This window comes from Myxine glutinosa, chromosome 2 (genome assembly GCF_964187855.1).
Source record: "Myxine glutinosa chromosome 2, kmMyxGlut1.1, whole genome shotgun sequence".
Lineage (NCBI taxonomy): Eukaryota > Metazoa > Chordata > Myxini > Myxiniformes > Myxinidae > Myxine > Myxine glutinosa.
The window spans coordinates 103755839-103781670 of record NC_136262.1 but is presented as its reverse complement, the minus strand read 5'-3'; the positions used below and the strand labels follow the sequence as shown (position 1 = coordinate 103781670).

The window sequence follows — 25832 nt, the reverse complement described above, 5'->3', positions numbered from 1 at the left end:
GAGTATTAGTCGGCCCAACCGTAGCGGGCCGGGCGGCGAATTTCTCTGCCAGCACGCGTTCGAAATTCCCCGGGTACGGCGTCTCATAACCCTGTATCCCCGGTGTCAGAGGCGTCAACAGGGTCGGGTGATGAAGGGGGTAACGCCAAGTCGTCGGACCCGGGCAGTCTCGACGGGGGGAGGGTCGGTGGACTGTCGGCGATGGGAGCGTCGGGAGAGGTCATAGTCTCATAGACGGGTTCGACTGGTTCGTCCGATTCCCTACTAAGGTCGTCGACCCCGCAAGGGGCAAGATGACGAACGGAGACAGTAGTCTCACGACCATCAGACGTCATCACACGAGCATGCTCAGGATTAGCCTGGAGAATCTGCACTTTGTCCACAAGGGGGTCGTACTTGCTCGCGCGAACTGCCCGTTTAAGGTAGGCCGGCCCGGGCCCAGCGAGCCAACTGGGCAAAGACCGTATACACCCCGAGCTCCTGGGGTGGTGGAAAAGACGCTCGTGGGGAGTTTGGTTAGTTGCCGTACTCAGGAGTGCCCGGATTGAGTTCAACGCCGCAGGGAGCGACCAAGCCCATTTATCGAGGCCCCGGCCGTGGGTCCGGAGATGGAGCATGACGGCCCTCCAGATAATCCCGTTGAAGCGTTCGATCTGCCCATTAGCCTGGGGTCTATACGGCGTGGTGTAACTAGACGCAACGTTGTTTTGGAGCAGATAGCCGCGCACCTCCTGAGACAAGAAGACTGCACCCCGGTCGGTATGGACATAGGCCGGGTAACCGAACATTGAGAACAAGTTCTGTAAGCAACGCATCACCGTGGCAGCAGTCATGTCCGCGCACATATAAGCAAAGGGGAATCGTGAGTACTCATCAACGATAGTGAGCAGATAGCGAGAGCCGCTCGACACCGGCAAAGGGCCCTTGAAATCCATCGCCAAGCGTTCCCACGGGCGTGTAGCCTTCACCAGAGTCCCCATAGGGGGGTTATAGAAACGCGGTTTGATTTCCGCGCAGATAGCGCAGTCGCGACAGATACGGCGGATATCGTCAATCGAGTAAGGGAGATTCCCACTCCGCACGAAATGAGCGAAACGCGTTACGCCGGGATGGCCCGCAGTAGCATGCAGCACCCGTAGGCCCTCCAACGAGGTGATACCAGCACATGTAGTGGGGCGCGATAAGGCATCGGCGGCCTGGTTATCCTTCCCTGGGCGATATTTGATTGATGGTGTAACAGAAGTCGGCGAGTTCGATACGCCAGCGAGTGATTTTCTCGTTCTTAATGCGCTGGGCGTGTAAGGTGTCGTACATGAACGCAACGCTTTGCTGGTCCGTGATGATTTGGAAGCTCCGCCCGAGTAGGTACGGGCGCCATCGCCGAATAGACTCGACGATCGCATACGCTTCCTTTTCAACGGACGAGTGCCGCCGCTCAGCGGAGGTAAGAGTCCGTGAAAAGAAAGCCACGGGACGTCCCCCTTGGGAGAGGGTCGCCGCGATGGCCTGATCCGAGGCGTCACTTTCGAGGACGAACGAGCCGCTCTCGTCAATGGTTGCTACGGCGGCTCGGGCGATGTCGGTCTTAAGTCCTTCAAAGGCCGTCAATGCGGCCGAACTCAGGGGAAAGGTGTCGCAGGCCACAAGGGGGCGAAGTTTCGCGGAGAAATTTTGCACCCATTTGGAGTAATGGGCGAACAGCCCAAGGGCGCGTTTCAGGGAAGCCCGATCGCAGGGAGGGGCCATGTCGAGCAAAGGTCGCAGACGTTCCTTATCCGGAGAGACAGAGCCATGGGTCACGGTGTACCCCAGAAGATCTATGGTGCGTAGGGAGTATCGGCACTTATCCTCGTTCATAGTTAAGTGATACCGTTGCGCGACCTCAAGGAAGCGCTTCAGATTAGCGTCATGGTGCCCTTGGTCATATCCACAAACCGTAAGGTTATCGAGGTAGACGAAAACATCGGTTAAGTGCTCCCGCGCAACGAGGTCATCCATGGCCCTCTGGAAACAAGCGACCCCGTTCGTCACCCCAAAGGGCAATCGTGTAAATTGGTACAACCGCTGCCCCGACTCGAAAGCGGTATAGATACGATCCGCCCTAGAGATAGGGATCTGGTGGTACGCACTACGGAGATCGAGAGTACTATAGACCGAATACTGGGACACCTGTTGCACTAGCGCGTCCATCCCCGGAAGGGGGTAGGCATCCAGCTGTGTAAAGCGGTTAATCGTTTGGGAATAGTCGATTACCATGCGTTTGCGATGGGCCTCACTGCGCACCACTAAGACCTGGGCACGCCACGGCGACCTACTAGGTTCTATGATGCCGTCTTTCAAGAGCTGAGTCGTTTCGTCCGCAATGAATTGCATGTCCGCGCGGGAGTAGCGTCTCGATTTTACCGCGACAGGGGTACAGTCGGAGGTTAGATTGGGGAACAGCGAAAGCGGACGGACGTCCATTTGCGCTAGGGCGCACACCGTTAGCGCGTCGTCCGCCCCCACAACAAGAGTGTCAGGCCCACCGAACTCCATTACCAGACGTCCATGCAGCTTAAGAAAATCGTGTCCTAGCAGAATATCAGCACATAATGCGGGTAAAACCATAAGGTGTACATCAGGGAAAACCCGTCCCTTTAGCACTAGTTTCAATCGGCATTCCCCTTTTGTGCTAAGCCGGAGTCCCTGGGATGCCATGAAGATCCGTCGTGTAGACCGCCCGATCCGCCATCCATGCCTGAGCACAAGTCGCTGGTCGATAAAACTATCCGTAGATCCGGTGTCCACCAAGGCCTGAACACAATGGCCCTCAACCATAAGGGGAATAAGGGCTTGAGCCAGGCCAGACGAGGCAGCTGGGAGCGGGACCGAGCCCCCCGAATGGGTCGGACCAGCCTCGCGGGTGGATCCTACACCAGCAGCAGTTTTGCGATCGTGGCCGGAGTCTGCGTTGACCATGGGGAATCCATTATCGTCATCAGAGGGCTTTCCCCAGCATTCCGGTGTTTCGCGATTCAAAATCCGATGAGAAAAGGCCTCAGTAGTATTTGACATCGCCTTTTGACACTCCTGGCAGATAAAGGCTTCCGTTGTAGCCGAAATCGCCTTTTTCGTTTGGTCGCTTTGACAAAAGGCTTCCGTAGTATTCGAAATCGCCTTTTTCGTTTGGTCGCTTTGACAAAAGGCTTCCGTAGTAGTATTCGAAATCGCCTTTTTCGTTTGGTCGCTTTGACAAAAGGCTTCCGTAGTATTCGAAAGCAGTTTCTTCCCTTGCGTGGCTCGAGGTTTGGCCAAGGACGCGGCCTTTGTCCCCGATGGAGAATGAGACGGTGGTGGCTTTCCGGTGGCGCCAGTCAAGGTTGTCTGAGCGCCCAGCGGGCCGCAGCGAGGGGCCCTCCCCTTCGAAGACGGGTAAGGCGCTGGGCTCGTGGGTTCTGCTACAAGCCCGTTCAAGGTTGCCGCGCCTGCGCGACCGCGGCTGCGCGTGTCGAAGGGCCGCGAGCCGCGTGCCGATTTCTTGCACACTTTCGCGTAATGTCCCTTTAGCGAGCACAAATGGCAAATAGCGTCACGTGCCGGACACACGACTCGGGCATGACGAGGCCCTCCACAAAAAAAACATGCGGCCCCGCGCAAGGCCTTGGGTCTGCTGGTCGTAACGGCAGCTGTCAGGGTAGGGTCATCCTCCGGAGCATCCCGGAGTTCAGCAGGCGGATCCACGTCCTCGTCAGTGGTCCTCTCCGGCCGGGCGTGTAGTGAGGTGCCCGCCAAAAGGCGCGTGCGATCATAGGCGTTCGATTGCATCCGCGCTTCAGTATACACCGTCGCTTGCTCAACCGCCGTAGCGAAGGTCAGGTCGGTCTTCTCCAAGAGTTTGAGACGTAGTTCCTGAGAGGAGACCCCTGCTATGAAGGCATCTAAAAGTCGATCATCTTTAGCCTGCTCGGGAGTCCGTGGCTGGGCGCTGTCCAGCATGAGCTGCCGGAGCTCCTGGGCGTAATGATCCATAGGCTCGTTGGGTTGCTGCCGTCGCGTCTGCAGCAAATAACGCGCATACACAGGGCTTTTTTCTTTTATATAAAGCCGCTTGAGCTCCGCGACGGTAAGATCATACGTCGTGCATTGAGCAACCGCGTGGTAGACCCGGTAGTCGATTTTTGAGTGTAATATTGCCAGCTTCGCGGCAGGCGTCGGAGCGGTATCAGGCTCATTAAAGAGATGCTCCAGTTGCTTGAGCCAGTGCTTGAGTTGCAAGCCTCCGTCCGTGGCTTGTGGGTCGGCGCTGAAAATGGACACCGTCAACGTCTTGTTGCCAGCCATGTCAGCAGATCATAAATGCAATTAAGTGTTGTGGAAAACCATTCAGGTCCGCACAACTTTTAGTCCAACGGTTTGGTTTAATTGCATTTAGATCATCACATCATTCCTGTAAGTAGAAATACACAATAAGCATACGATGCGACATCTCATAAAGCCATTCATATCAGTCAATGCAAGCAAGCTAGATATTCTATAAAGGCGTACCATTAACGAGGCTACCGATGTAACATGTCACAAGGGAGAAGTCTCGGAGCACTGACACAGCAACGGGTCTTATAGTCACGCCCCTAGTGGGGACAACAATGACAGCGAGCAGCGAGCATCCCCACCCGGGTTCAGTACGGATACGATTTCACTACATATTGTAACGAATTTGGAAAGTGTAAAGAATGTGAGAACTGGTTTGCTGTGTTTTAACTGACCCTCATAGAGTAAATAAGGTCGAAGGACGTCCCCCTAGTTAATTCAATGAAACTTACACACAGGCCACGATATATCTTTTTAAATAGCTTATTTCCTTATTCTATGTAGGCTAAATATGTGTTTCCCACTAGATTGACTCTGCATTGTATCAAACGAAATAAGCGTAGGCCCCTTTCAATTTCCCCAATCATCTCCGCTCTCCAAAGTTCCTTTCAAAAGCGGTGCAAGTGGTGTTCAATCCCGCAAGCCGCCATTGCCATGTGCTAATCTCGGAGAAGAGGGGGGGTAGGAGCCGCCAACTCACAGGCGTGGCACGTCATCATGATCAAAGGGGGAATCGGACAGCCCTAACACAGCCAACCAGCACCGCGGTGAGCGACCCGGTAGGCGTGCCCTCGCAGCCGGCGGCTTGATTCCGACCCGAGTAATAAAAGCGACTGGAAGGGACTGCTTCGGGAGAGAGATGAGATGAGAGATAAGAGATGAGAGATGAGATGAGAGGAGAGATGAGCTGTGAGCTGTGAGATGAGAGATGTGAGACGCTCCAAACCAAAAAGGAGAGGTACTTGGAGATGAAACAACCTTTGGAGAGACGCGCTGAGAGGAGGGAGACGGCTCCACCAGAAGGAGAGGAGCAGGTGTGACCGAGCCAGCGCGTGACGTCCACAGCATCAGCAGCGTCGACGCGACCGAGGGTTTTCCCGCCAAAAACGCGAAGAATTGGGAGCTGCTACCTCCAGCCCTGCCGGTTGCAGGGACCTGACCCTGCCTCCCTCTCCAGCAACCCACCTCCGCCATTCCTGCCTGCAATTTCCCCCATGTAAGTGTGAACGTCGTCTGTCCTAATCGTTGTCCTGGGGTTAAGTAAATTGAATAGTATAAGCTAACGATTCACTGTGTGACTGCTTCTTCCATCCATTGCTTGTAAATAACTTTGATCGCTCCTTCTTTTTGCTTGTGTATAATAAATCCTGTTATTCCTCCGTACTCTGTCTTCTTCTCTCTTCCTCTTTACATTCGGTCGCTTTAGAGGTTTCCCGATTGAATACCTGTGGCGCGATTGGTCAACGTTGGGGGAGTCGGGCTAATCGGGGATCCTGTAACGGTCGCGGTTGACCATCCGCTCGGCCCAAAGTAACATCTTGTCCGCGACCCGTAACAATATATATGGAAGAAGCTTTATCCCTTCCACAATTGGCTGTGAAACATCACATGTGATCTCAGGTGTTGTTTGTTTGCTTTTATTCCACCCACAATTGGCGATGAAACGCATTTGACAGGTTTCAACCAATCTCAAATATAAAATGGCTGCCTCCATAAATATTACAGTCGGACCCCGCTATTCGCGTTTCCGCTATTCGCGTTTCCGCTATTCGCGGTTCCGCTATTCGCGGTTCCGCTATTCGCGGTTCCGCTATTCACGAGTTCCGCTATTCACAAGTTCCGCTATTCACGAGTTCCGCTATTCACGAGTTCCGAGTATTCACGGGTGATAAAATGTGACCTGTTTCTCTATTCGCGGAAAAGTGTCCAGCAAATTCGCGGTTTTTTTTTCTTCTATTCGTGGTCGTGTTCCGTGAAACGCGGTTTTTTTTTTTCCTCTTCGCGGCCGTGTTCCGCGAATTCGCGATTCTTCAAGGACGCAAAAAAAATAATTCACGAGCCGCTAGTTTGACACATTAATAAAACCCAACTTTCACCAACCATGCATAAAGCAGCTGGACATACGCAAAAAAAAACATCTACAATCCGCGAGCATGACCTGCTCCTACATTCACTGCTGTGTGCTTTTTGCGTTTTCATGGCTTTCATGGCCGCAAATTTTAGCCGCACTATAATCGAGAGCTTAGCGGGATATTTATTCCACCAGCCGCATAACACACCATTCCCACAAGTTACAGTACAGAACGAAAACGCTCCACAGTATCTATTAGTGCAATTAACTGTCTCCCTTTTCCCCATTGAAACTGGCATGGCATGCATTCACGGGTTGTCATCGACATTCGTGGGATTTGCCTCACTATTCACAGTTTGTTCCCCTCTATTCGCGACTCTGCAACCTATCCCGCTCCCCCCCCCCCCCCCCTTTTCCACTGAAACAATGCCCCGCTATTCCCGGTTTCGTAATTCGCGGATTTTCCAAGAACATATTCCCCTGCGAATAGCGGGGTCCAACGGTACTGGAAAATTTGAAATTGCCTCTCTTAATCTCATGGTGCATTTCTTTCATACAAACATTAAAGGTGAAGGAATTTGATAATGATCAGATGTACAGTATTTCTCAGTTTTTGAAAATTGGGGGTGTTTCACCTTAATCAACACTCATAGGTTCAACCACGAACCTCACGAATACGCCCAAGCTAAACATACCTGTCATATTGAGAAAGCAGATGCGTAAGGTAATGAAGAAGAGCTGGCCAGCTGTCCGGTCGCTGGACCAAAACCGAGATGAACGGGTGTGTAGGACTCCTGCATTCCAAAACAAGTGAGAGACCCATCCATGCCAGAAATAATTGGTCTTCAGCTCAGGACATCAGCGGTGTCCATTTCAGGTATTGCAGTCTCAATAATCTTTAACTTGAAGCTATAACTTTGGCTAAAAATGGTCCACCCCAATTCCATAGCTCGTTTATTGTAACATTTGTGACACTTGTCACTTGTAACAGTCGGAGTGAATTCCATTCAATGTACAATGTGTGCTGAGTGGGTTCATCAAAAATGCAGTGGTTTGAGATGGTCATTAACCAGTGTGGCAGCTACATTCAAGTGTAAGGTGTGCCCAGAGAGAGCTGCAGATGGAGGAAATGTTGAGTTGGATCTTGGAGATGGTGTGAAGCTGGAAGGTGTGAAAACATTTTGCTACCTCGGAGACATGCTGAATGGAGAAGGTGGATCAGACTCGGCAAAGGTTGCTAGAGTGAGATGTGCATGGAAGAAGTTTCGTGAACTGAGTGGCGTGCTGACGAGGAGGGGAGTGTCGTTGAAGCTGAAGGGAAAGGTGTATGCTGCATGTGTGAGAAGTGTTATGATTTATGGGAGCGAGACATGGGTAATGAACGTAGAGCAGCAACGAAGGCTGGAAAGGATGGAAATGCGAATGGTTCGGTGGATGTGCGGAGTGTCGTTGAGAGAGAGGAAGACAAATTATGAATTGCGAAGATGATGGGAATAAAGCCTGTGATGGATGCTGTGAAGAGAAACAGTTTGAGATGGTTTGGTCATGTGTTGAGGAAGGATGAAAGTGACTGGTTGAGAAGAGTGATGGAAATGAATGTAGAAGGAAGTAGAGGACGGGGAAGACCGAGAAAGACTTGGCTAAAGATGGTCGAAGAAGAAATGCGGGCAAGGGGGTTAACAAGGGGAGATGCAGAAATAGGGCAAAATGGAGAAGATCGTCATGGGGACCGCAAGGCTAACCCCCGCTCTTGCAGGGAAAATGGCCTTAAAATGCCTGTTGTTGTTGTTTGTTGTTTCTTGTAACATTTCAACATTTATGTAAATTACAAGAAAAATAACTGCCAATTACTGTTAAAAAATAATCAGGTGATTCAAAATAAGAGTAATAAAAAATGCAACTCAAGCTTGTTTACAGGTTTCGATCACAGCAAGACAACGTGAAGACAACAGTTTTGTCTTTTTGGGCAGGTGGGTTCAAGATCATATGATATCCATTATTTCACTCCTCGGGTAGGTAGGTCAGACACTCCTTTTGAAGTACATACTCTGATCCTTTGATAGTCCTCACCGAACGGAAAAGGTTGGAAGAGGGCAGCCCGCCCCTGCAGGTCGGAATAACAGTTCACCGAGAATGGTTACCAAGCTCTGGACGTTTCTGGACACAGACAAACAGATGAGAAGGCAGGATGCAGTTACGTGGCCTGATATCAAACTATCACATGTCCTACAACCTCCCATTCTTTAGGATTAATTCTTAGTGCAATTGTCAAATACCATTTCCCCAATTGTTTCATTTGGGCCACCATCAGGGAGAAAACGTGAAAATAAAATCTCATTCATCATTTTGTGAACGGTAAACCAATCTCCACTCGCTGGTCAATAACTGATGAAGGAACACGGAACTTGTTGGGAGAGAAGGGGTGTTATAGCATTTTAATTTGATTAATAACAATCCATTAACACCATGAACCTCGAGCCAGCTTTTCTGATCTTATACAAGGAAGATTCAAGTTTAACTTGCACTATCCCTGATGTAAGATTTCACAATTTAAGTAAAACTAGAGCAAAGTCCATGGCACGCCATCGCGAATCCCGGGCTTCCCACCTAAAGAAAACCACAAAGATGGCAAAAGATTCCACCAGGAACAAACAAATATAAAATTTTGAGTCAATTTTGTTTTCAGTTTTGACCCCTCTAAACCCAATTTCTCACCCACTGGGGCATGAACTGAGGGTCAAATCTCAAAAAATCGTTACATATTTCTTGTACGGCAGATAGGTGAAATATTTGGGAGAATTGTGACTGATGATACAAGCACGAGAGTTGGCACACAGTTGGAGTATGCCCTAAGGAAGATATTTGGCTATAGGGCCATCACAGATTTGTCCTGTGACAACAATGGGGGTCATTTTTCAAAAAAGGACAAATCTGCGATGGCCCTATAGCCAAATATCTTTCTTTGGACATACTCTGACTGTGTGCCAAATGCCATGCTTGTATCATCAAAGGCACAATTCCTGCACCTATCTGCCATACTATTCATGCACCCCCCCAAATGTTAATTTCCTATACAAAGTTTCAATAAAAAATGTTTTAAAATTTGCCTGCAATTGCATTTTTTGGTTTTGACAGTTTATTACTTTTGTCCCCATGGGGTGGGACCAAAAGTGATACTGCTCTCGCACCTTCTTGCCATGTGAGGATTATAATAACCAAGTTTGGTGAATTTCTGCACAACCATTTAGGAGGTCACGTGACGGACAGACACAGACAGCCAGACGGAAAATATTATTATATCCCCTCATTTTTTTTTTTTTTTAAAGCATGGGAATAATTAATGAAATTTATCCTTTATTTCCTTACTGTACACGAGTCGAAAAATTATTTTTTATTTTCACCAATAAGAAAGCCACCCAATATGCAATGCCTATAGAAAGTCTACACCCCCTTTCAAAATGTTCATCTTTTGTTGCCTTATAGCCTGGAATTAAATTGCATTAAATCAGACCTTTTCCACCTTTGTTTACACATTGTAACCCACAACTTCCAAGTGGAAAACAAATTCTACAAATTTCAGAAAATTAATTAAAAACACAAAACTAGAATATCTTCGTTGGATAAGTGTCCACCCCCTGAGTTTATACTTGGTGGCAGCACCTTTGACAGCAATTACAGCTGCGAATCTGTTGGGATAGATCTCGACCAACTTTGCACACCTTGATTGAGCAATATTTGTCCATTCTTCTGTACAAAACTGTTCAATCTCAGTCAAGTTTCGTGGGGAGCGTTGGTGGACAGCAATATTCAAGTCATGCCACAGATTTTCGATTGGATTTAGGTCAGGGCTCTGACTGGGCCACTCAGGGACATTTATCTTTTTGTTCCTTAGCCACTCCAGTGTAACTTTGGCTGTGTGCTTCGGGTCGTTGTCATACTGAAAGGTGAACTTCCGTCCAAATTTCAGCTTTCTTGCAGAGGGCAGCAGGTTTTCCTCGACAATTTTTCTGTATTTGCTCCATCCATTTCCCCTTGTATCCTGACAAGTCCCCAAGTCCCTGCTGATGAGAAACATTCTCAAAACATGATGCTGCCACCACCATGCTTCACAGTAGGGGTGGCGTTCTTTGGGTGATGTGCTGTGTTGGGTTTGTGCCAAACGTAACATTTTGCATTTAGGCTAAAAAGTTCCATCTTGGTTTCGTCAGACCACAAAACTATTTGCCACACGGATTAGGGGCTTAGGAATCTCTGGAGTGGGTTTTTGCACACCTCAAACGGGAAGCAAGGTTGGCATTTTTTGCGTAATAGCTTCCTTCTTGCCACCCTACCGTACAGGTCAGATTTGTGGAGCGCTTGGGATATTGTTGTCACATGCACACAGTGACCAGTCTTTGTCATAAAGGCCTGTAGCTCTTTCAAAGTTGTTATTGGCCTCTTGGTGATCTCTCTGATCAGTCTCCTCCTTGCTTGATCATCCAGTTTGGAAGGACGGCCTGATCTAGGCAGGGTCTTGGTTGTACCATAAGCCTTCCACTTCTTAATGATTGTCTTGACTGTGCTGCAAGGGATATTCAAGGCCTCTATAATATATTTATACCCATCCCCTGATCTGTGCCTTTCCACAACTTTATCCTGGAGGTATTTTGAAAGCTCTTTGGTGGTCATGGTTGAGCCTTTGCGGTGAAATGCACTACCCAGCAGAGGAAACCTACAGGAACAGCTGCTTTTATTCTGAAATAATCAGAATCACTGCAATTTAACACAGATGGAGGCCAATTAACTTGGTGTGTGACATTGAAGGTGATTAGTGACACCTGAGCCAATTTACAATTGCTATTATAAGGGGGATGGACACTTATCCAACCAAGATACACTACATGGTCAAAAGTATGTGGACACCCCTTCTAATTAGTGGATGTGGCTGATTGCTGGCAGGTATATATAATCAAGCACACAGCCATGCAATCTCCATAGACAAACATTGACAGTAGAATGGGCCATACTGAAGAGCTCAGTGACTTTCAAAGTGGCACCGTCATAGGATGCCACCTTTCCAACAAGTCAGTTGGTCAAATTTCTGCCCTGCTAGAGCTGCCCCAGTACCCGGTACCAGTTTTTTTTTTTTTTTTTTTTTTTTTTTTTTTTTTTTTTTTTTTTTTTTTTTTTTTTTTTTTTTTTTTTTTTTTTGTATACAAGGTCGAGGCTCGTGAAAGAGCGAACATTAATCACACAGAAAGACAAACCGACACATAAAACATATAACAGGGAGCGGTAGACAAGATGGGGAGAGAGGGGGAAGGACACAAACACAACATTTGAGAGCAGGGACCGAGAGACATGGAGACATCGAGAGATCTGAGAGAGGGCGAGGGCTTTGGGGGGGGGGGGGGCGTGGGAAGGGGGCGGTGGGAGAGGTATAAAACATATGGACACTGCCAGGACTTCCAGGAAAGAAGTTGGAATTTCAAACAAGGTGGATCTGGGGTGAATTAGCGGGGGTAGAAAAGATCAAGGTTTTGGATGGGGGAAGATAAGAGATGGTGGTGAACAGCTGTTTTAAAGACCTGGAGGGAGGAGTGGGATTGAAGGGAGTGAGGGAGTTTGTTCCAGAGGCGGGAGAAAAGAGGAATGAAAGAGTGAAGGTGAGCAGAGAGCCGAGATTTCGGCAGTTTAACCATCAGAGGGTTGCTGGCAGATCTTGTGCGACCTGTAGGAATATTTGGGGGACAGAGCACAGAGAGAGCTGGGGGTGCAAGGCCGGAGAGGAGTCGGTAGAAGACAGAAAGACCACCTACCTGCCTGCGGTGAGTGAGTGAAAGGCCCTCAGAGATAGCTTCATCGCGGGAGATTCCAATAATTCTGAAAGCTTTGGTTTCAACAGCGTGAAGCCGAGCTAGGTGTGAGGCAGGAGCACCGGCCCATAGGGGAGAACAGTATTCCATTGAGCTGCGGATGAAAGGTGATTGGTTGTATGTGTGTGACATTGGTGTGTGACATTGAAGTTGAGTACCATTGGTGTTGAGTACCAGTTCACTGGTAATTCCCTGTGTGTCGCAAGAGGGGACTAACAGGGTTGGCGGCAGGAAGGGCATCCGGCCATAAAACATTGCTTCACAAAGGGGACCAAGGTGCCCGAAAAAGGCCAACCCCTGCTCTGCGGGGACAAAATGGCCTCTAAAGGTGGTTCTTTCTAGAGCTGCCCCGGTCAACTGTAAGTGCTGTTATTGTGAAGTGGAAACGTCTAGGAGCAACAACAGCTCAGCCACGAAGTGGTAGGCCACACAAGCTCACAGAACGGGACCTCCGAGTGCTGAAGTGAGTAAAAATCGTCTGTCATAGGTTGCAACACTCACTACCGAGTTCCAAACTGCAGCCGCACACAAGCCGAAGATCACCATGCACAATACCAAGCGTCGGCTGGAGTGGTGTAAAGCTCGCCGCCATTGGACTCTGGAGCAGTGGAAACGCATTCTCTGGAGTGATGAATCATGCTTCACCATCTGGCGGTCCGACGGATGAATCTGGGTTTGGCGGATTCCAGGAGAACACTACATGTCCGAATGCATAGTGCCAACTGTAAAGTTTGGTGGAGGAGGAATAAAGGTCTGGGGTTGTTTTTCATGGTTCGGGCTGGGCCCCTTAGTTCCAGTGAAGGGAAATCTTAACCCTCCAGCATAGATTGACATTCTAGACGACTGTGTGCTTCCAACTTTGTGGCAACAGTTTGGGGAAGGCCCTTTCCTGTTTCAGGATGACAATGTCCCCGTGCACAAAGCAAAGTCCATACAGAAATGGTTTGTCGAGATCAGTGTTATGTGGAAGAACTTGAATAGCCTGCACAGAGCCCTGACCTCAACCCCATCGAATACCTTTGGGATGAATTGGAATGTCGACTGTGAGCCAGGCCTAATCGCCCAACATCAGTGCCCGACCTCACTAATGCTCTTGTGGCTGAATGGAAGCAAATCCCCACAGCATTGTTCCAACATCTAGTGGAAAGCCTTCCCAGAAGAGTGGAGGCTGTTATAGGAGCAAAGGGTGGACCAACTCCATATTAATGCCCATGATTTTGGAATGAGATGTTTGACAAACACATATGGGTGTGATGTTCAGTGTCCACATACTTTTGGCCATGTAGTGTATTTAGTTTTGTATTTTCAATTAATTGTCTGAAGTTTGTAAAATTTGTTTTTCACTTGGAAGTTTTGGGTTACGATGAGAAAATAAAGGTGGAAAAAGTCTGATTTCATGCATTTTAATTCCATGCTATGGCAACAAAAGGTGAAAATTTTGAAAGGGGGTGTAGACTTTCTATAGGCACTGTCATTGATCAACTGTGCATTCTGCAAAATAAATTTTCTTCTGCAGAAAGGAGTGAGGTAAAGATTTTGTCCATTTATTACAAAATACTTGCTTATTGCCAATTTCAGGTTTTTGTGAAAAGCACAAATGTATCGATGCACTGTTCATGTGACATACCTTGTTGTTGGCACCAGATTGAGAATGCTTGAAATTATGAAGCTAGCTTCAGCTTGGTCTCGCTCCACCAGGCGCACCAACGCACGACAACAGCTTCCGCTGATGACCACGTCACAAGAGCAACAACTTTCCCAAAGCAAGCCAAGTGCCGGGCCCTGAGTGTTTCACAACAAGCAATCATTGCTATATTTTCTGTATTTTCCACGAGGGAATTGTGACCTATTGTTTGTGGTGCGACTTGTAGTTCTGTGGTGTAACATATAGTGCAGGTGAGCAGACCACATTACAGGTGAGCAGACCCCACTTGAATAGCAAGTGGCCTGGTCTTCTCAGATATTCCTTGGCTGGTTATACTGTTTGTGATCTCCAACTGTGGTTGCTGCGTGGACAGTAGCTTCTACACTCTAAGTTGTAGGACTGCTGCCCACACAACAACCAAATAAAAAGGGAAATAAAAAAAATTACTTTTTTTTTTTAAATTGGACTTCCATTTTATCAACTGATTTGCAGAAGAGAAGGGGTGTTACAAAGTTGAGGCTCAATGAGAAGTAAAAACAACAGACAATGAGGGGTCTTTCTGACACAAAAGGGGAGAAGGGAGCCAAAGGCCAGTCAATAGACATACAACCATGAGATGAACAAAAACGTTGATTATGTTAAAGAATAGCTGCAACAACATAAAAGTATCGACCGAAATGGGAACATGATGGCAGTGAACTGCAGCATTGAAGCCGTGGTGGGAGGAACGTCATTGGGCAGACAGAGAGTGGCCATTGCAGTCCTGTGGTGTCGTGTATAGGGGCAAAGTAAGAATAAATAAAAAAGGCAAATAAAAAAGGCAAATAAAAATGCAAGGCTGGACTTTGAAGGGAAGCCAAGGAGAAGCGTTGGGTGCACGTTTTTACTTGGTGCAGTTGGGAAGGGGCAGACGGCTAAAAGGACAAGAGGAGCAAGACCATACGAGAAACAGAGGGATATTGAAAAAAACACCAAGCAGTCTATAGTGATAAATCCATAGGCCTTGTGTGACAGCTTCTTTATGAATGATTCAAATGATTTTCAGCGTCTTGGATTCAGCAACTCCCAGGAGCACAAGGTGGGTTGCAGGCTCGTTGGTCCACAAGGGAAACAGAACTCAATTGTGCTTCAAACATGCCTGGTCTGCTCCTGGCTTCAGCGTCCAGCTTGGAGATCTGGTCTGCCTACAGAAGAGGCCACGGCTTATGTTGAAGCTCAAAAGTTCAAAGGACTGAACATCTTTCAAATATTGATAACAAAATAATTAAGGTAGATTTGTTTGACAAAACTGAGGATGTGAGAATAACCTGGATTAAAAATAAAGTTCCAGGTTCGGACCAGGTTATAAAAATCTTTTTAAGATCTGCAACTGCTGTAACTCTGTCACTTGGATGGAAAACTGTTCAACATAATGTGGATTAATCTGCAAAAAGGTAAAGATAAGTTGAAGGAAATAGAAAGCTCATCAATGAAAATGAAATGATTTGGGCCTAAGATGCTGCTTTGAGGCATGCCCAGTCTCCATAGGTAGAGTAACTGTGCAGAAGCCATTCAGCTACCTGCTATTTATTTGAGTGCATCAAGGTAGTTGGCCAGAAAGGCAGGAAGCTTGGCAAACAGGTGAGGTATCAAAACATGTTGAAAGTGTGTGATGAACAGAGACAGTGCTAACCTCGTTTCCCCATACATCCATTGTTGTGAGAGAAGCAGCATGTCCAGAATAGTGGCCATACTGGTGATCGGTGACAAAACTATTGAAGAAAAGGAATGACTGTGACAACAGTAATTACCGATTCCATTTCCTTGTCGTTCTAGAAAAGCAGGCTGATTGGTCTGTAGTCGAGTGCAGATCGGTATTTCTCTTTTGTAATGGATTGGGCAGATGTTTGTCACATTCCAAACAGATGGGAAGTGGCTCAAAATAGACATGCTGCCAAAATGGGCAGACAGAGGAAATCCTAGTTCAGTGGAACATATTTTGAGAACATGTACATCAATGCCATCAGGGCCATCGTAACTGAGGAGATAACTCGTGACCTTCTCAGATGGAAAACTCGATGTCCAAGTGGCAGTGGATACAGTGGAACTTGGTGGATGAGTTGGGTATGTGACAAGAACAAGCCAATCATATTTTGGTTCAGGTCCGGATTCAGATCCGGCTCATCAATTGGATGCAAACCGTAAACTGTCCACCTGGCGGAGATATGCGCTCCGAGTGCTGTTCTAGTTTATATAACTGTTTTCAATTGTGCAAAAATTCAGCAACTCAAGTGTGCCTTTCATCTGTTGTACAATGTTGAAATCCAGCATTGTTTAACAAATATGCCACCAAGCAATAAATAATCTCATTAAATTCATTTTATCCAATTCACTCACTTCTTACCTGCTTGGACACCTTACTAATTCTACCTGATGATTCTTTCACAACAGCAGCCACCAGCTTTGCGACAGTCTGCAGATAAAAGACAAACACAATCGTGCTAGCTAACCAAGCACGGTCATCAAAGCATTCTGGCATACAGTGACCTTCACATGTGAGACACGGAGCGAGAGCTATGCAAAGAATACCCACTTGTGTCTGTGCCAGTACATTCTTGAATTCCAGCCTCTTTCGTAGCTCATCGACCATCCTGGGACAATTCTGTGGGGAAGAGATGACACCTTTCGTTGCATATTGCACACTTTATTAGACTATAACCAATTGAGAATTCTTGTCGAGGACTTAAACGGATTACCTTTGGCTGGTATACAGTTTCAGCGAGAAGTTGAAACTGGCAGTGACAGTTTGACCAACTGATCATGTCGTCTGACAGTAGAAATACACCAGCAAAGACATAGCACACTTTCAAACATTCACTTTCAAACACACAAACTTTCAAACATTTATGAAATACACACTTTCTCTGGATTGAGGATACACAAGGGCTCTAAAGTACATTTATTGTTGCTGACCTTTCTTGTAGTAGTCTTTACTTTTGTATCATTTTTTACATTTGTTCTTTATCCATTTTTTTTATTTTTATTTTTTACTTTGAGCTAAGGCTCATTGCAGGCTGGGCTGGCAGGATGGCCTCGAGGTACGTACACCCGCTTCAAAGCTGTCTATCCTGGATTTGGAACCAACGATTTGGAACCAACCAACGACTTTCAAAAATCCAATCTCACCCCTCCCCTCCAAATCTTCCCCATAACCCCTCCCCTCCAAATCTTCCCCATCACCCCTCCCCTCCAAATCTTCCCCATCAACCATCCCTTTCAAATCTCCCCCCTTGCCCCCTCCCTCCTAAACTACTCCCTCACCCCTCCCCACCAAGACGCCCCCTCGCCCCTCCCCTCCTAGACTCCTGCCTCACCCCTCCCCTCCAAATCTCCCCCATATCCCATCCCTTTCAAATCCCTCCCCTTGTCCCTTCCCTCCCAAACTCCCCCCTCACCCCTCCCCTTCAAATCTCCCCACCCTCATTGCTTCTCAATTTCCCCCCGCTCACTCCCCCTCCTCAAAGCGTCCTCCCCGCTTCTTCCCCCTTCAAACTCTCACCTCCATCTCCCCCAACCTTCTGCCTCGCTCTTCCCCCTCCTCAAATAACACCTCATTGTGGCTCACCCAATCACCATCAAACCTTTTGTCCACCCCATCCTTCCCTTTCTCCGAGCTATTCTGAAATCTCTGACACACCTTCAACAGCTCTCCCTACCTCTTCCACCTCTTCCACATCTTACCCTACCCCTCCTCCCCCCTGTTCTGTATCTGATGCTCCCCCTTCCTCTTCATTAACGGTATGGACCTCAAACATCCGGGGCCTTCGTTCAAACTTAACTGATCTCTCCATACAGGTTGCTTCTGTCAAACCAGACGTGATCTGCTTAACAGAAACTTTCCTCCTTTATGATGTCTCTGATTCCATAGTATCTCTCCCGGGCTACTCCCTCCTCCGGTATGATAGACCTGAGCCTCGTCCTGGAGGCGGGGTTGCTATCTTTATCAAAAACTCTCTTCCTCACTCGCCCTGCACTGCACTCTCTCCACCTCACCCCCAGGAATACCTCTGGCTACGGCTTCCCCTTCGCTCCCACCTCTTGTTCATATGTGTGTTGTACCGTCCACCAAACAGTGATGACTCCATCTACATCTCGCTGTCTGATGATATGGACCAACTTCTATCTACTCATCCCAACTCTCTCTTCCTCATATGTGGTGATTTCAACTGTCATCATGCCAGTTGGCTGGGTGTGGGTACCTCTCTCACCAGCCATGGCTCCTCAGCAAAGGACTTCTGCGACTCACTGGGACTGACACAATCTGTCAATTTCCCGACCCGGATCTCAGTCAACGGAACATCTTCTCTTCTGGACTTGGTTATGACTAACTTCCCTGAAAATGTCTGCTGCTCTTCTTCTGCTCCGATCGGATCATCTGATCATGTCCTTGTTAAAGTGGACATCTCTCTGACCATCCTCAGGGAGCCTGCTCAGCGTCGACGAGTCTGGCATTTCACTCAGGCCAACTGGCACGGTCTTCAAGCAGCCATCAATCATCTGGACTGGTCTCCCATCTCTACCACCTCTGACATCAACTCATCCTGGGAATTCTTCCAAAGTAAATTGCTCTCTCTCATGCACAGATTTATCCCATCTCGTCTTCAGTTGTCATACCCTTCCTCCCGTCCATGGTACACGGAATCTTGTGGTGAGGCTGTTGCCCAGAAACAACTTGCCTTCGTCTCCTGGAAAGCAAATCCAACGGAAGGAAATCTCATTTCCTTTCACAAAGCCCGAAACAAGTGTGTGTCCACCCTCAGGAGAGCCAGGAAACAATATCTCTCCGTTCTCAAGACCGAACTCTCTTATCTGTCTCCCTCTTCCAAATCCTGGTGGCGTCTGGTCAAATCCGTTTCTGGTGTTTGTTCCCCCTCCATCCCCTCCCTTACCTCAAACGGCTACACAGCTGACTCCGCACGTGAAAAAGCTGAATGCCTCAACTCTGTGTTTGCCTCTAAATCTTGTGTCCCAAACCCATCCCTCTCTGTACCCACCATACCCAGTCGTACCCTGCTGCTCCTGGACTCCGTGTCCTTTCCTCCTGACAAGGTGGAAAAGTTTCTGTCAACCCTCGACTCTGATTCTGCAACTGGACCCGACGGCATCAGCCCACGGGTCCTAAAATCCTGCTCTGCTGCTCTATCTCACCCTCTCTCTGTTCTCTTCACCCTCTCTTTTGCTCAAGGTCAACTGCCATCTGCTTGGAAATCAGCCAACATCACCGCTTTGCACAAAAAAGGTGCAAAAACAGATCCTAGCAACTACAGACCAATCAGCCTTCTCCCAATTATCAGCAAAGTCATGGAATCCATCATTGCTTCTGATATGAAATCTTTCCTCTTCTCCAATGGCTTGATCTCTGATCATCAATTTGGTTTCAGACCAGGTCACTCTACTCTGGACATGCTGCTTCTGCTGTCTCAACAATGGATGGAGGTCCTCAATGCCAAACAGGAAATTAGAGCTGTCTCCCTCGACATATCACGTGCCTTCGACACGGTCTGGCACCCCGCTCTGCTCACCAAACTCTCCTCCTTTGGTATCCATGGAAATCTCCACGCATGGCTGGCGGACTTCCTCTCTAGTCGTCGTCAACGTGTGGCCCTGAATGGGTTTCTCTCATCTCCTCTTCCTGTTCAGGCTGGAGTTCCCCAAGGCAGTGTTCTGGGCCCCGTGCTTTTTCTGGTCTTCATCAATGATCTCTCTGACTCTTCCTTCCTTGGCACACCTGAGCTCCTCACCACATACAAGGCTTTCATCCGCAGCTCAATGGAATACTGCTCTCCCCTCTGGGCTGGTGCTCCTGCCTCACACCTAGCTCGTCTTCACGCTGTTGAAACCAAAGCATTCAGAATCATTGGAATCTCCCGCGATGAAGCTAACTCCAAGGGCCTCTCACTCACTCACTCACACCGCAGGCAGGTTGGTGGTCTTTCCGTCTTCTACCGACTCCTCTCTGGCCTTGCCCCCCCAGCTCTCTCTGGGCTCTGTCCCGCAAATATTCCTACAGGTCGCACAAGATCTGCCTGCAACCCTCTTATGGTTAAACTGCCAAAATCAAGACTTTCTGCTCACCTTCACTCCTTCATTCCTGTTTTCTCCCGCCTCTGGAACAAACTCCCTCACTCTCTTCAATCCCACTCCACCCTCCAGGTCTTTAAAACAGCTGTTCACCACCATCTCTTATCTTTCCCCATCCAAAACTTTGATCTTTTCTATCCCCGCTAATTTCACCCCAATTCCACTTTTTTGAAATACAAACTTCTGTCCTGGAAGTCCTTGGTGTCTTTGTGTTTTATACTTCTCCCACAACCCCCCACCCCCTTCCCACGCCTCCTCCCCCAAGCCCTCTCCCTCCCACACATCTCCCTGCTCTTAAATGTTGTGTGCTCTCAAGTGTTTGTGTGCTTCCCCTTCTCTTGTCTTCCGCTCACTCTTTTTATATATTTTGTTTGTCTGGTTGATTTGTTTGTGAAGTAAATGTCAGCTCTTTCACGAGCCTCGATTCAGTATACAAAAAAAAAAAAAAAAAAAAAAAAAAAAAAAATCTATATACCCCACATGGGTTGGAGGTGTGCACATTTACCAAGCAGCCAGCTAGCGCTTGCAAAGCCAGCCGTTCCTTAAGGGTTTTGAATTGAGTGCTTGCTTGAATGCTTAAACCACTTGGCGATCTATCCACAATAAACTTGGTAAATGAACACACCCAATGTTCTTGAGACCCAACCATAGATCGACTGTAATCTATATACCCCAATGAGGAATGACCCTATACAGGATATATATTTAATCTCCAGTAACGTTGTAGTCACTACTAAGGGATTAGTGTTATGATTAGATTTACTATAAGTATAATAATAACGTTACGTTTAGGTGGAATAACGTAATAACGTTACGTTATTATTACGAAAATTATATATATATTTTTAAAACGAGGTGAATTCCTTACTTACGCTTTTACACTGCTTCAATCCATCAACTTTCCATTCACGACATTGGGATTAAAGTGTTATGGTTATAGAGAGCTTCGTAAGCGAACCTCGATGGCAATTGCATGTATATGTAAATCCATTCAAAATTTCACTTTCATTTCAAATTTCACAAAAAAAAAATTGCAAATTTTTCCCCATTCCCTTGGGAACAAAAACTCATGTTGTCATTTCAAATGTCCCTTCCATGATCCGCTATCTTGTCCCTTCCATGATCCGCCATCTTGTTCCTTCTATGATCCGCCATCCTGCTCACGTGATCTTGCTTTGGTCTGGCGCGACCGATAAATTATTTTCACCTGGTGATTAAAATCAATAAATTACAATACAGTACTGTACAGAACGGATTTTGAATTCGAAACCGCTCATCATTCACGCCAGCTACACCGACTTCTTTTTCCACCAGCGACACCGGCTTCAGTTTTCCACCAGCTACACAGACTTCAGTTTTCCGCCAGCTACACTGAATTCAGTTTTCCGCGAGCTACACTGACTTCAGTTTTCCGCCAGCCACACCGACTTCAGTTTTCCGCTTCGTAAGCGAACCTCTATGGCAATTGCATGTATATGTAAATCCATTCAAAATTTCACTGTCATTCCCCATTCCCTTGGGAACAAAATTTCATGTTGTCATTTCAAATGTCTCTTCCATGATCCGCCATCTTGGTCACGTGATCTTGATTTGGTCTGGCACGACCGATAAATTATTTTCACCTGGTGATTAAAATCAATAAATTACATTACAGTACTGTACAGAACGGATTTTGAATTCGAAACCGCTCATCATTCACGCCAGCTACACTGACTTCTTTTTTCCACCAGCTACACCGGCTTCAGTTTTCCGCCAGCTACACCGACTTCAGTTTTCCGCCAGGTACACCGATTTCAGTTTTCCGCCATCTACACCGACTTCATTTAAGCCAGGTACACCGATTTCAGTACGTACCTGCCAGTCGGACCTACGTACCTGGTCCAGTCGACTAGAAGTCTAGACTATATAGCAGGGTGGAGCTTATTTTTGAACTTTTGAAATATGATCTTCTTACCCTCTCAATTTGTTCCTATATATGAAATAAAAATTCAGGCGAAATATGAGCACAATTGAACAATATGTAGGGGTAGCTCAATGATGGTAAAGTTTCTGATACCCCAAAGCTGCGGCCACCCTTTTATTTCGCATACTACTGATAATAGATCAATTCTGTTGATAAATTAAGAACCCAATTTTAACTACTAAGTAAATTGACACTCTCTCCTATCATCATACACACAACATGCAATCATTGTGGTAAAATTAATTACTGGGAACACAGATAAAACCTTTAAGTTATAAAACTCTATGCTCCATTAAATAAATAATTACAGTAGTAATATGTACATTGTACATACACAATATCTGTTATAATAAAAGAGTAAAATGTTCGTTGAGCTAGAGTCTGCTAGACAATGAATGCTAAAATAAGATGTAGCGCTGACCTGGGAACGCTTATCACCATAGTATCTAAAAGTAAACACTGTACATAGGTGTATCACAGAACACTATTTGAAAATAAAAACGAAGTTATCACAGGCTTTCCAGAGAATCACAGACACAATGGGTGTATAAACAATAAACATGGTATAATATTAACACAGATTATAGAAGCATAATCATTGTGGTTCAACTGGTTCATATCTATTATCCAACCAATCATCCGAATCCCATTGTTTTGCTGATAAATTGATAATGCAAATTTTCCATGAATTTATATTCCAGACATGTTCAGACTTGTTTACTGTTTGGACTCAATGGACTGACTATGCTGACTAAGCAACAGCTGCAACACTGTTGCAGCAGTATGTTTGTGTAATTGCTTGAGGCATTGTGCTCATATACTGTCTCAAGATCTGGATGTTCAAGGTTCAATTCAAACTGACTCCTGCAGAAAAGAGAGGATTACGTGATGTGTGTGTATTCACAGTACGTGTCTACCTGACAGCCTGGATCTCTGCACCTCAAGCATCAGGTGCCCCTTACAGTGACCTGCTGCTGCTGAAGTCACTGCTTGAATACTCATCAATCCATCCAGCCATCTCAAAGTCAACATCACGCAAGTTTTCCAATCACGTGTGGTACTTGTCACAGGAACTTGTTAGCTTGGCTTTCTTCGACAGTCGGGTCAGTTCGGCAACCAAGAGACTGATGGTGAGTGCCATGAAGAATGAAGAAGACCAAGATCAGGATCATTCCAAGCGAATCACTGTTGCTCTTGATTCATTCAAGGACAAGAACTTGGAAGATTTCGTCACAGCAAGGTCAATGAAACTTCTACGAATGATGGAACTTCCAGATGGATTTCTCGCAGTTGATCCGGACTTGTGGGATGACAGAGACGACTACAAGCAGGCTGCAGAAACAGTCAACTCTCTAAAAGTTGTCAATGACTACGCTGAACGTGGAGTGGCACTCATTCAGGAGTACAGTGGGTTGATAACCCGCGATGAAACTCAGCTGCAATTCCTGCTGCAAGTTGTCGAGGACCATCGCAGAATGTACCCTTTTCCATTTGAAATGAAGCATTTCATCTTTCAGCGCTGAACTTAAATACCGTACCTTCAAACCTTTCCGATATAATATATTACTTTGTTGGAGATTAAAATTCTATTTCCGTTCTGTTTTTCACTCGTTCCATTAACAGCAATATTAATCCTGTCCCGATAGTATTTTTCTATCTTCTTGGGTCGAACTATGTTCATTATTATAAGTTCAATTTTAACGAACCAAAAACATTTTTGCTTGCCTTTCAATAAATATCCCATTCCCAGTGTGTACCCTGGATAAGAATAGGTACGCCGTATCCCTGCGTGTCGTAAGAGGCGACTAAGAGGGTTGGCGTCAGGAAGGGCATCCGGCCATAAAAACATTGCCTCAAAAAGAGAACAATGACAATTACAACTACATGTGGGCAGGGTACAGCCCGAAGTGGAGATCGGTTTCTGAGGTTTGGGACATGGAATGTAGGGACAATGAAATAGCAGAAAACATACACTGTCCGGGATGCCATGAAAATAATAAATTTGGGGTTTGCTGGACATTGTCAGACTGATACTATGAACTCTGTCAGAAACTGAACAAAGAATTCACTATTAACGTGTTCAAAAATAAATACTGTGTTCAAGTGTGTTGTTTAAAATAAATTAAGATATAGTCTGATATACTCGTAATTCATTGAATTTTTATAATTTTCATAATCTTTGCGGCCCTTGAGCTACCCCTAAACATAATAATTCAGTGCTCAAACTTTTTATACAGTGTTTCTATATTATATGGAACAGATTAAGGGGGTAAGACTTTCAAAAATAAAGATTTAGTTTTTTTTAATTTTTAAAGCTCCACCGTACTATATAGCCTACAGTAGGTAAGTCCTGCATTCTATCCCAATCTATCCATTCAATAAAATTAATTTGAATTTTAATTCTAAGCCCAAGATCAAACAACCTAGCCGAGCTAGGCGTAGGCCTACAGATGTTTGCGAGGGCTGCGTACTCGATCGACTGACCATTGTCGACGAAGCTCTCACTCTACGCAATGCGTATTCGTATTATTTACTATAATATTATTATTACTATGAAAACGATACTACTGAAACGATACTACTGTATTAAGAAACCTGGGTTTAATTTGTCCGAAGAGGACTGTGAGTCACAACACCTCCGGATTGTTGTAAGAGACGTAACGCTGATGCTTTCGATATTTGGTCATTTTAACAATCGGTTTGTTTGCGTTTCACACAGAATGAAAAACGTAAAGTTAGAGCATGGCGATTGTGATATTTGACAGGTTCGACGATATGTTCGGCATGAACGGCATTTAAATCAAAATGGCGGAGTGTGGAGAGTCAGAAGCCGCACCGCCGTAATTACATCACTCATCAGACGTAATCACATCACCCGGTCATGTGACCAGATTCTCAGCTCTGATTGGTATACGTTTGAGGGGACATACATACATACATACATATAGACAGACAAACACTGTTCTAGACGGCTCTGCCCGATGGGCTAACGCTGTAAAAATGTGTGCATCTACGTACATATATATGCACGTCTATAAAATGTATGCGATTGGCATGTATTCAATAAAACTTAAAATAAAGGTCTGTCTGCTGTATCAAAATAACTTGTGTGGTCAATGCATGGTGTACACACCACACAAAACAAGTTCTAGGGAGGGTCTGTAATCTCCGATTGCGCTGTCGACGTGTGACGTTTGTTGTTGGTAAATGTAAGGTCTTATCCTTTTTCCATGCACGAAGAATGCTGAACTAGCACGACATTCAATACCTGTATTTTACCTTTACCTACAATATCAATCAGGACAAGAATAAACACTGGAGCCTCGGGGAGGTTGCGAGCACGAGGTTCGTCACTGCACCTGCAGCCTTGCTCGGAGCATTCCTCAAAGTTGACAGCTTTGGGGCTAATAAGCACGCATTCGTCGAATTTAAATAAGAATTTCAGTGAGTAGACTTATGCACAAATCTCACCTATAGCAGCACGTCACCAAGTCTGCAAAGCGGGAAGAGAGCTCTTCAAAATGGCGTATTATTTCGATTTCTGAGGTGATGTATTACATATATGAGGAAATAATAATAATAATAATAATAATAGTAATAGAACATGGTTGGCTGTTGTCCAATATTAAACTGCCACAGTACGTCTAACAAACATGTGTAAACTAACCCTTACAGGCGACACGAGCTTCTTCCGGTTATACGAAAAAATATATATAAAATAGGTATATAGATATATAATACGTATCGTTTTACTCTATTTTCACTTCTATATTTATTTATTCCATAAGAAATAAGTTTCAGCTGCCACAAAGCATGAAGAGTCGCCGTTCA

At 46.2% G+C, this 25832-nt stretch overlaps 1 protein-coding gene across 2 annotated transcripts in view; it reads right to left on the bottom strand.

The window, feature by feature from the left end:
• The window catches only part of FOCAD (focadhesin), a 101948-nt gene extending 76254 nt beyond the window's left edge, over positions 1 to 25694 (bottom strand). The window contains exons 1-7 of one of the 2 annotated variants that reach the window (XM_078772741.1): positions 25675 to 25694; positions 25473 to 25542; positions 16491 to 16559; positions 16302 to 16370; positions 13901 to 14055; positions 8489 to 8575; positions 7114 to 7212 (exon numbers count right to left, since the gene is read on the bottom strand). In XM_078772741.1, coding sequence (XP_078628867.1) covers positions 7114 to 7212; positions 8489 to 8575; positions 13901 to 14055; positions 16302 to 16370; positions 16491 to 16547 — 467 coding nt within the window. In that variant the 5' untranslated portion in view covers positions 16548 to 16559; positions 25473 to 25542; positions 25675 to 25694. Of the gene's footprint in view, positions 1 to 7113; positions 7213 to 8488; positions 8576 to 13900; positions 14056 to 16301; positions 16371 to 16490; positions 16560 to 25472 lie in introns of both variants that reach the window. The other variant, XM_068107602.2, reaches the window with a different exon arrangement.
• Positions 25695 to 25832: the final 138 nt, after the last annotated feature.